At 37.6% G+C, this 11,885-nt stretch overlaps 1 protein-coding gene across 3 annotated transcripts; it reads right to left on the bottom strand.

The window, feature by feature from the left end:
* tmpob (thymopoietin b) lies at positions 1 to 7,006 on the bottom strand. Of its 3 annotated transcripts, none has more exons than XM_079411415.1 (6): positions 6,413 to 7,006; positions 4,276 to 4,393; positions 3,982 to 4,155; positions 2,619 to 2,722; positions 2,402 to 2,505; positions 1 to 1,119 (listed from the first exon to the last, which is right to left on the bottom strand). In XM_079411415.1, exons 1-6 carry the CDS (start codon positions 6,641 to 6,643, stop codon positions 768 to 770), a joined length of 1,083 nt encoding a protein of 360 aa, XP_079267541.1. In that variant the 5' UTR covers positions 6,644 to 7,006; the 3' UTR covers positions 1 to 767. The 3 variants fall into 3 exon arrangements, with proteins under 3 accessions (XP_079267541.1, XP_079267540.1, XP_079267539.1); XM_079411414.1 differs by having other exon boundaries at positions 33 to 1,119; positions 2,402 to 2,508; XM_079411413.1 differs by having other exon boundaries at positions 57 to 1,119; positions 2,402 to 2,508; positions 2,607 to 2,722.
* Between the last annotated feature and the right edge of the window lie 4,879 nt (positions 7,007 to 11,885).

Here is an 11,885-nt window from a genome sequence, read left to right on the forward strand (position 1 = left end):
CCCCATTACAGTAATGCAAATATATATTTTTTACAGTGCAGTAATTCGTTTTTTTTGTGCATTATATTAATTACAATAATGAGACTTTTCACATTGTGGTAAAGAGATTTTTTTTTGCATCACAGTAATGAGATTTTTTGCATTATGTTAATCAATGAAATATTTCACATTATGGTAATGAGAATTAAACTTTTTTTTTTGCATTAAGCATTTTTTTTTATGGTGAAACATGTCCCACATATTTTTGTGAGATTCACCCTATTATGCTTGAACAATTTTCTCACTCCGGTCTCATTACGTGACACTGCTATTGTGCTAAAATAAAAACTTTACCATGATTATTCTGGAAAATGTTTCAACTATCAAATAAACCATTTTCACAAACATTCACCTTCAGGCTTTTCCTTCTAGCCCTGATGTGTGTGAAACCAATTTGTGCCTGTGTTGGCCGTGTCTTGGCACATAACCTCTCGTTGTGATGCCACTGAGCAGAGAATGATTCACTATTAGCCATTCACTACTACACTTCTCTACATCTTCTCGAATGCTACAAAACCGTAAAATCACAAAGCAAGATCAAAACACACGATGCACACAGAATTAAAGACTACTTGAAACACGAGTCTATTCAGATCTGACTGCTAGGACAAACTGCAATAACCAGAATCCCTCCCTCCCCGAACCCTGCCGACGCGTCGCTCCGTAAAGCACTAGAAAATCAGTCTGACAGTAGATGCATGCTGAAGCTGCTAGACGGACCGGGCCGCTCATTTGCCATCGCCGCCCTCGGCTGGGCTTTCCCAGCTGATGTAATTGACGATGGGCGTGATGACATTGTCCTGGACATAGAGCTGGCAGGCGTTGATCTGATCAGTGGTGACGTTCTGGAAGGCGAAATACAGAGACACAGCCAGTATGATGAACACTAGGACCTTCAACCAGAAAGCCAACCAGCGGCGGGGTCTGGGACATGCGGCCGGAGCTGCGCAGCGAACGTCTGTGACGGAGGATTTGGTCACCGAGTAAGTGTTCTGCTGTTGGAGGGACTCCTCGGACCACAGGTTCAGCGGCTTCACCGGACGGCTAGCTGCACCGTGGATCGGCCTCCGACATGTGGCCCTGTTCAGATATACAATGTTATTATAGACTGTAATTAAAGAACTGATAACACAGCCCTGCAACTTGCAAAAAGACCTAATATTAACTCATTTTATGAAGGTGAGTTCAGTAGTAGTATATTTTTATTTAATGCCATGTCATTAGGCTATTTTCACGGCAAAAACAATTTTAAAAAAAAGTATAACAAATACAATAAAAACCAGCAAACAAACAAACACAAATTATTTTACACAAGATTTCTTACATTAACATATGATAAAAATTCTAAACCTTTTCTGGCAAAATTATACTAAACTCTTTAAGTGAGTTCACTTCATAAAAGAGTTTTCTACATACATTGACATGCATTGAGTAGAATCTACACCTTTAAGCAAACATGCATGAGTCAGTCTTGTATGACTTATGCGACATCTGGTAAATCCACCACTTGATCAAATCTAGTTTGAAAAGAGATTAAAAATCTGTTTGAAATTTCCAGATGTATTTCATGTAATTTATTATTTGTACATGTATCCAACTCTTCTTGCCACTTATTCAATAAATAATGATTAATAATAGGACTGATCTCAAATGGAGAAATTTGACTGAAGGCGAGTTCAAAAATATAAATTAAAACTTTCCAACATGTAGTTTTTTTTTTTTTTTATAAGAATGTCGATTTTTTTAAATAACATAGCTTTAATGCACCTAATAAAACAAGAAAAGCAGTCAAATTTTAAAAGTTTTGTAATTTGTTTTTAATGACAAAAAAAAGGTATTCAAAATGTTATTTATATATCAAAATATATTGATGCATGTGTCTGCAAAAGAAGTGGAAACATATGTTTAAATACTCTTTTAAACATATAAGCTTTTATTTATTTACAAAATCTGTCACTGTTTGGATGTAGTAAAACACCCACATATGCAGCAGAAAGCTCATGTTTGCATTTTCTTGTCGCTGGATGTAATTCTAACCTTGAAATCTAAACTAAATTCATAAGTGTAATGACCGATAGTTGTAATCTGGCTCAATTCTGAAATCATTTTTTGACCACGTATGTGGCGTTTTTCTGCTGATTAAGGGAGCACACAGGACATTTTCACCTTAAGAATGGTTGTCAAAAGAAAAAATGCAATGAAATGCATCATGTTTTGTGAGAAAATGTGACACTCTAGAACAAAACAGTCTCTATTTTTGAATCAGCACCCCAGAATTAATAAGAAAAAAGCATTTGATTCAATTTAGCAAATATGTGACAGGTCATGTTTGCAATAATGCAAACAGCATCTTCATACTCACGTTATTCCGGTTGGTGTGGCGGGTTCATTGGGGAAGATTTCCTTTAAAATATCTCCTCCATCCACAGATGTTTTCTCAGTGACTGTTGCCGTCTCTTCCACCTGCTGCTGAAAAGAAGAAAACTCAACTATTACAGAGCACAGCAGATGAGATTGAGCAGCATAAATTAAGACTCTTCTATGATCTTTTTAATATGCATGTTCACTTTGTTCTTTACTTTAGTGCGCTGTCTGCTGCTGGTCCTGGTGGTGACCAGAGTCTTTCCCCTGCTCTGGACCGGCTTTATCACAACAGGAACCGGATCTGGTACAGGATCAACTTCTGCCAATCAAATACAAAGCAAAACTGATTCAACAGAGACCTAATATGACCATAAAATTGAACTTTCAGTAATTATTCGAATTCTAGTGCAACGTTTGGAAGACTAAAATCTTTTTAATCTTAAGCAACTTCAATTGCCACAATTACATGTTTACATTTGATGAAGAAAATGTGCTTGTCTGGATGTCTCAGATCACATCCAAAGTCTGATAGCTTAGTAAAAGAATAACCTCTCCTCAAAAAAACTCAATATTTGAGGAGGTCGACAGTTGACTTGGTGAACACTACTAACTTAAAAACAAAGGATGAAGTTGATCTACTTGAAAGTGCAAATATCAATAATTCCTGCTTTACAAAGAGCAAGTATAATACATAATATTTAAATGATGTGTTAAAATGTAGAAATAAAACAATAGCAAAACTTCTCTTGGTGAAATATTAATAATAATAATTATTATTTACTATATCATATATTATGTGATAATATACAGTATTTTTATCATCTGAAACGTCCTGTGTTTTATATTTCAGACTGACCAATATAATGCATTTATTTCCAAGCATGCAAAGGCACACAAATACGTGCTAATGCCGGTTCCAGTTTCACTTTCACACGATTTGTTTGAAGGTTTGCCATTTATAATAGTGAACCTGGACCACTAAACCAGTCATAAGGGTCCATTTTTTTCATTCATAAATCATCTGAAAGCTGAATAAATAAGCTTTCCATTGATGTATGGTTTGTCATGATAGGGCAATACTTGTCAGAGATACAACTATTTTAAAATCTGGAATCTGAGGGTTCAAAAAAAATCTAAATATTGAGAAAATCACCTTTAAAGTTGTCCAAATTAAGTTCTTAGCAATGTATATTACTAATCAAAAAAATTTGGTTTTGATATATCTACAATAGGAAATTTACTAAATATCTTCATGGAACATGATCTTTACTAAGAAATATCTATCATTTTGACCCATACAATGTATTGTTGGCTATTGCTACAAAAACCTGTGTTACTTATGACTGCTTTTGTGCTCCAGGGTCACAAATGTGGTTTATAATGAACGTGACTATAATGTTTGCAAATGTTTCATTTATAAATATTCTACATTATTTGTGAATGCAATAATAAAATTCAACTTAATAGTTTTTTTTTTCTCTCTCAACAATGCGACTTTCACTCAGGCACGTCTTGTTTTCAGGAAAATTTGGTACTTAAGTGTGCAAACGCAAAAAGCTTGTTTCAGTACTATTCTACCTTCTTTGTCGCTGTACTGATCTTCGGCTGAATGTGTGTTGCCGTTCTGGTTTCCATCTGCTTTGATGGTGACGGCCTCCGGTATGGTGGTCTCAGGTTCAGGCAGGCTGCTCTCCACCGGTGGCTGCTCCAGGAGCTGCTGGAGCTTCTTCTCGTACACCTTACGTGTCGAGGCTGTGATGCATACACAAACAATACAATGCAAACCTTCACAAATCTACAGACGTAGGACATTCATAGTGGGCAGTCAATATTCACAAACACAATTTGACTGTAAAAAACTGTGACACTCACAAACAATTGGTCCTGAATGGACTCCATACTTCATAAGCTGAACCTTCAACTCTTCATCAGTCAAACCAGAGATGTCGTTCTCCTCTGGCCGAACTCTGTCTGTCTTTCTTGTGGCTTTCTGAAGATTAAGGGATTATGAAAAGGAAAATGCATGTAATTAGGGGTTCAAGCACGCAGTGCTGAAACCCTATTGTAATTGTAAGGATCTTTTTTTATTATTTTTCCGCTGTAAAACTGATCGTGCAGACCAAACCGTAAGGCCTAGAGACTTGAAACTTGGTCAAAAGATAGATCTCAATTTGGGGAGAACCTATCAAAGTCTCAGCCCAATCGGCCAATAGGGAGCGCTACAGCGATCAAAAATGCAAAAGTGCTCATAACTCCTAAACCTAAAAATTTAAATTTTTGGAATCCTTGGGTCATAACAAAAGCCTAAAAAAAATTGATTTGCCCTGCGAGGTCCGGTTTTTCCGCAAAATTGAGTGATGTCCAAAACCTACTTTTGCGAACTAGTCCTAGGTTTTTTTGCCCGATCAGAACCAAACCATTGCAGAAATGTTCTCTGGACAGTGAATATCGATAATTATCAAAAAAAAGTGTCGCAACGGGGTGCCAAAACGTTCAAAAGTGGAGGGCCAATTTTACGAAAAAGGCTATAATTCGTGAACGAAATGAGATATCTTCACCAAACTTGGTACACTTGTGTATGAGATCAATCTTTGGTCAAATAAAAAAAAATGCGCAGCTCTACCAGTTGGTGGCGCTATACGATTTAAAAACACATAAAATCAGCTATAACTATGTTAGTCTGATCGACTTGAAAATTGGCATGCAGTGTCTTGGTACAAAGGGGCATGAGTGTCTATGAGGACATTTGCGTATCTCAAAAAATATGGCTGCCATTGGCCAATGAAGTTTGAGCACCTGTTTGACAAGGTTAACAGAGGTCGATCGGAACTAAACTCAGTGGGCATGTTTGACTCATGGCCCTAAAGGTCTGTAATAAGAAATCAGCCACTAGTTGGTGCTAACGAGATTTTTTGCAATCACGTGGTGTTTCACACATCCACACAAAATGCATATTATTTGATAGATCTCCTCATAATGAGCAACTTTGTCTCAAGAAGCATTGCGGTCAATCAAATAGTTAATTAAATAATCACTAATATGTTAAAAATCTACTTTTGCGAACTAGTCCCTGGTTTTCATATTATATATGTATAAAAAAATGATAATAAGTAAAGTAAAATAGCAGAAATAAAAGACAAAGATAAACCATTAAAAAAATCCTTTGTTGTTAAAAAAGATGCAGCCCTGGTCGATCTCTTTATGATCATAACATTTTCATGACAATAATGAGAATTATCATATTTTTCTGTAATAATTGATTATATTCTTATTATTATTAATTAATATGTATAATCCATTATGTTTGAATTGTCTCAAAAAAGTAGAAGTTATCATAATAATGATCATATTTCATATAATAATTTAATTTAATAATAATGTTTACATTAATAACATTATTAATACCATAATGTTTGAATGGTCTGTCTCAAAAAGGTAGAAATTATCACCATAATAATAATGAGCATATTTCACATAATTACGATCACACAATTATTTTTAATACAATATTATTTTTTAAATAAGCATAATCCATGCTTGGAATAGTTCGTCAGAATCATCAGAAAGTCTCTACTTTTTTGAGACAAACCATTCAAACATAATGGATTATATATTTGATCATACTAATAATCATAATATTTTAATATTAAAAATGAAATACACGCTAATAATTATTACGGGAAATATAATAATAAATATATTAAATATAAATAATTATAACAATTATTTTTTCACGTAAAAACCAGTTACTTTAAACTACTAGCATAACACTACACGTGATAATAATCAGAATCAGAAGCTTTATTGCCAAGTATGTTTGCACATACAAGGAATTTTTTTCCAGTACAGCACAGATAATAAAAAAAAGATGCACACATATGTAAATAAACCACAATAATAAAATAAATGAGCTATTATTGGTGGATCTCCACTGTTATATAACTACTTCTCTCTCAGATATACAGGGTTATGCAGAAGCATGCTAATCAGTGCTAATGAATGCGCTCACCTTCCCCGAGCGGCTCCTGCTGGACACTATAGTCTCCTCATCGCTGGAGAAAGTGTCTGGAGCGGGAGGAGAGATGCTCTTCTTGTTGAGCACCGTCAGGTTCTTCAGATACAGCTGAACATACACGTCTTTCTTACTGTCTGCCCCGGGCAGAGGAACTTTATTCGCCAGTAACTCACTCTTCAGTTTCTCTTTAGTGAGCAGCGCCGGATCCTCGTGAAATTGCGCCATGCTTGATCTTCACACAAACACGGGTTATTACTAACAAAACGCAAGTCGAATGATTTCCTTTTCACTTTTAGAAGTGAAGCCGTGTTGTTTGTAAGCTAATAAATGAAAATAAAAGCGCGTTGTTGACACCCGTCAAACCGGCGCCTTCCGTTTGAATACCCTCGTAGGATTTTACGACAAACACAGCTATCTGTTACATCCAAAAAAAATATTTTTGGGAAGTTTGTACATCGAAGCTTGTGGTTAAGTTAAAACAGCGCGTAAACAAACGGTTTTGCGAAAGGCGGATAAAAGTAGAAATAGCTCGACGGCTCGGTGCGCTCCCGCCTAGTAACTGGCACTGTGCAACAAAGCTCAACGCTCATTGGTCGAATGGGTTAAGTAAGGCGTTCTCCTATTGGTTGACGCGGAGGAGTGACAGACGCTAGCCCAAAACAAAGAGACGTGCACTTGAAACATATACAGCAGGTTTCTTTACAATAAACTATGGTTTATTGTGAAGAATGTGAAAAAGAAAACATCATTATGAGTTCAGTTAAACAGCAAAAGGTAAAAGTAGGGAATTTGACAGGACTGTATTTCATAATAAAACAAAAGACTACAATGCAAAGTGGGGGAGGGGTAAGCTATAATTACTAATAATGCATGATGAGCATTATTTCGTATTAAGGTTTTAAAAAATCATGGTATTACTCTACCACAGTACTGACTTTTGTAATAATGTGAAGCCTACAGTATCACATTTATCAACATGATCAACTTTTGCATGAAGAAAAGTTGCTTCTATGCCTTCTGACTGATGCTTCAAGTAAAAGATACTAAATGGTGTTTTTCTGAAAATCTAAAAATGCATAGTTTCCTGTGAGGGCTACGTTTAGGTGTAGGTACAGTATAAAAACCATTACGCCCAAATGAAGCACAAATGTTAGTCTGATTACGTAACTCGCATTACTTGTAATTGCGTTACCCGCAACTCTGATTATTTCATATGTCAGGCTTTACAGTGTTTTAAAGGTACATGCCTTTTGAATATCAATCTATTTCTGATTCCAATAATATATGCTGCCTCAAAATATTGAAACGTTAGGCAAAAATGCACATGGTAAGAATAAATCATTCTATTGTGGAAGAGTAACTCAATATAGAGCAAGTACAGCACAGCATCCTAAAGATGGCAGCATAATCCTTATTAGACCTACTGTAGCAGGACAGGCGCATAAGGTCAAATGGACTGTATTTAGCAGCAAATCCGGTACAAATCTGTTCTTGTGGTATGACACACATGGAGAAGTGCACTGAAAAACACATTTAAGGCCACTAATAATTTCAGTGAGAATATACATATTGATTTTTAGATTTGATGTGCTTAAGATAAGTCAACATGAAATCAAAATGGATTGTATATACTTTTTTATAATGCACACTCTTGATCTTATTGTCAAGATTGCATGTTATTCTAAAGAAATAATGGTTTATATGGAATAATCTTTGTATTCTTTTGTCAAAATATGCTCTGCATCTAAAATTACTTTCCTTTTCCGCTGACATCAGCAAGTCCTCATTTTTGATCCCCTCTCAACTATGCAATCAGTTACTAATAAAATCACCCTGATTTTTAGGCCTATTAAATATTTAGTGACATTTAATGAACTGTATGAGTAAGACTTTGAAAGAATAAGGCTTAAAGGAATAGTTCACCCAAAATAAAAATGTCCAAACTGCTGATATAAACATCACAATAATCCACACCACTCCAGTCCATCAACTAATGTCTTATGAAACTGTCACAGACCTGCCAGGCTCTACCTCCACCAAATCACAAAGGTCCCTCTCCCCTGAGTACTAATCATACGCACCTCTCCCTCATCACCTCTCATCACCGATCTCCCATAAAGACACACACCGCCCAGCACTCGATGTCCGGTCTCGTTCATTCGAAGTTGGACTGCTGAAGCCACCACAGCCTTAGTAAAACTTGACATTCTGTGTACTTACCTGTTAACCTGCTTTCCGTGCTCCTAGGATACCTGCTCCATCTGCTCCTGGAATCCCGAGTGTCTGCTCCAAGTCTGCAGTGTGTGTCTCCTCTGGTTTCCTATGGTCCCCGCTCCTCCTGTGAACGGAAAAGTTACAAGTTCAAGTTCCTTGCTCACCTGTTGGTCAATAAATTACCTTTGTACCATCTCTCTCTGCCTCCAGTCCTCTTCCGTAACAGAAACAAATACATCATTAAGATTTGTTTCACTTTAAATTGTTGCTTCCAGCTAAAACACGAGTCTATAATCCATAGTAACACTTCCTCCAGTCCATCTCTTGTTGTCCTCTCATATCAAAATATTTGATCAGAACTGTTTTTTGCTTGTAAAAGGTGCTTGATCTGTGCATATTTCTCTCCTGAATCGGACAAGACCACTTTTTCCACCACTTTCAGTGGAGAATGCAATATTATGGATAGAGGATTCATGTTTTAACTGAGCAACGGTTTCCTTGTCTTGATGGATTTGTTTCTTACAAACACACAGCTTTTCACTTCTCAATACATTAACTGATGGACTGGAGTGGTGTGGGTTATTGTGGTGTTTTTATAAATAGTTTGGACTCTCATTCTGACGGCACCCATTCACTGCAGAGGATCCATCGGTGAGCAAGTGATGTAATGCTACATTTCTCCAAATTTGATGAAGGAACAAACTCATCTGCATCTTGGATGGCCTGAGGCTGAGTAAATATTCAGCAAATTTTCATTTTGGGGCGAACTACTTCTTTATAATGCGGCGGCCCCTTCACGAGTTTCCAATCAATCTTTTTTTATTCTTTGTCCAAATATCTCTTGGACTGATCTGTGCTCCGTTCCACTCATCTCATATTCACGGCCTCCACATGCGTAATGAACCTGAGCTTGTGTGCGGGTGTGGATGTAGGTGTTGGTTTTGACCACTGTCTGGTCTTCCAGGATTCCAGCTCGGTGTGGTTTAGGGCACCCTGGATCTCCGTCGCGGGAGCTGGTGATTTTGCCCCGCGCTTATGTTTCTGGGATATAGCTGAATTATGGCAACGGTGCCCAAAACCACACAGATTTTAACGCTTAATCTTCAGTTAAAGCTTTCCAAGAGAGGTCTGCCAGTGAAAAGCAGAGAGGGAAACTTTGAAAACGTTGAGCTCTTAAGAAACACCCTTTCTGTCTTTATTGTATTTCATTTATACAGAAAACAGTCCTCCGGCCAAGCACCACATAAAAGTGTCTTTTAAAGCATAACAGTGGTGCCCTCAGGAAAGGGATCTGAGAGAAACTAAGCAATTATCAACATCGGGGTGTACAAAAGTGGTTTTGAAAAAGGAATGCAGTGTAAACTGTAGCAGGGTGATGACATGTTCAAACGTATAAACTGTTCAAGCGTGTACGTTTTCCAAATCCAACAATCTTCAAATTATATTTACTGTACATTTTTGTTTAATGATGGAATATGAGAATGCTGGTTCTGATGGTTCTGATCTTTTCTTTAAGTTGAAGTGTGTGATTTTTCTATGTTAATATGCAGAGACAACTATAAGTAAGCATTTATAGGTTGATTTTGCCAAAAAAAAAAAAGTGTAAACACTGTGGCTCTGTGGTGCTTTCAAAACATTGCTCTGTTTGCTTGAGCATCTCGACCATCCCAACACAGCAACACTGACTCAACCAATGCTGAGGCGGGACTATCTGTTTGCCCATTTGCTAAATATGAGCCGTGCATGACAATTATATACACAGTTGCTATACCATAAACTGCAATTATGAGAATGTTTTTGATGCTGTAGTAACATTGTGTTTCCGTCTCTGTTCGGAGGTTTTCTGCCATGACAACTCTCTGAAAGTTTAGCATTGTAATATACATGGCAATGTTAATGTGTAAGATCTGCTACGCTGCTGCTGCTGCTAATACATCCACAGACATGCTGCTGTGAACATGTAGGAAATATTGCTGCTGCACATATAACAAATGAGAAATAACCCCGCATATACAGAATACATGACATTACCACCAATACCCCATAGCAGATCTGTACAGGTGGAGCTGGGGAAGGTGGAAGGTTTCTGAAGTGCGCTGAAACTGCTACAGCAAGCACTAGCCAATTGCTGATGCGAAAAGTAACCAATCAGCAACACCATATGACTATCGGCCTGCACCATCTAGAGTTTCATGACAGAACTTTGTATTTAAAGACACGTGGACAGTATTCTTGACCAGCATACAACAAGCAGCGTCTCAAAGATTGTATTCATGGCTAATTAGAATCAGGCCCTTGGTGTGGTGCTAGATTGAGAGGCAGCTTTTCACAAGCACTGAATGGATTTGTCCTGGCTTGGAAAAACCTAGTACAGTATATTTCCCCTGTTGACAGTCCAAACTGCGCTTATAGGACACACACCTCGATGTCAACTCTCACTACAGAGAAAGTAAGACTCCTTTTCCCGAAGCCTGCCAGTCCAGTTCTTTATGAACGGCGTGCCAAACAAGTTCTCCATTTATTTGTTCAATTATTATGTGAATTTTTGCTGTTTTGTTTGGCTGGCGTTGACGGAGGTCAGCTCGTGTCAATACTGGGTTGTACTCAAAGGCAATATGAACTGTCAGGTGTTTTTATGAGGCCTTGAGTGGGCACAAGGGCGAAGTCGCCACCCACGCCCACCTACTGTGTGCAGGCTGGATGTTTTCCATCCAACCAATCCATGGGGGCCGTCTGGTCAGATGACCATGTATATTGTGACTTCCCCATGTTAGCACAGGAATTCCACCTTGAGGATCCTATTTACGCGGCCCGACACAAAGAACCGGCGGTTTATGCCAAGCACAATTACCCAAGCACCTGAAGAGAAATCCACCTACTGTCCCAATGCACAGGTCTGGCCCACACAGGGAAGTTAACATGAATCGAGTTTGGCTGGGTGTTTCAATACTCCGTTATTACAGGAATAATCCTCAACATTACAACTGCTTAGTATAACTGTATTTTGTGAAAGCCAATTTCTACACATTAAGGTCCATTTACACTCTAAAATGTTTCTTCACTGGCATTGATGATTCCATGCAGAACCTGTAATATCCATGGAACCTGTCAAGGTTCTTTTTAGTGGAAAAGGGTTCTTTAGGTTATTAAAATGTTCCTCACACTGGTTCTTTTAAGAACTGTTCACTGACAGGTTCTTTGGGGAACCAAAAGTGGTTCTTCTGTGGTATCATTGTGAAAACCCCCTTTTTGA

This window comes from Barbus barbus (assembly GCF_936440315.1).
Source record: "Barbus barbus genome assembly, chromosome: 48".
Taxonomy (NCBI): Eukaryota; Metazoa; Chordata; class Actinopteri; order Cypriniformes; family Cyprinidae; genus Barbus; species Barbus barbus.

Bases quoted from the DNA above. Each gene is read 5' to 3' on its own strand.
- tmpob (XM_079411413.1), bottom strand. From the start codon at position 6,643: ATGGCGCAATTTCACGAGGATCCGGCGCTGCTCACTAAAGAGAAACTG. The intron at 4,156-4,275 runs GTGAGTGTCACA...TATGCATCACAG, and splicing joins CCATTCAGGACCAATTGTTT to CCTCGACACGTAAGGTGTAC. The intron at 2,509-2,606 runs GTGAACATGCAT...TCTTCTTTTCAG, and splicing joins GCACTAAAGTAAAGAACAAA to CAGCAGGTGGAAGAGACGGC.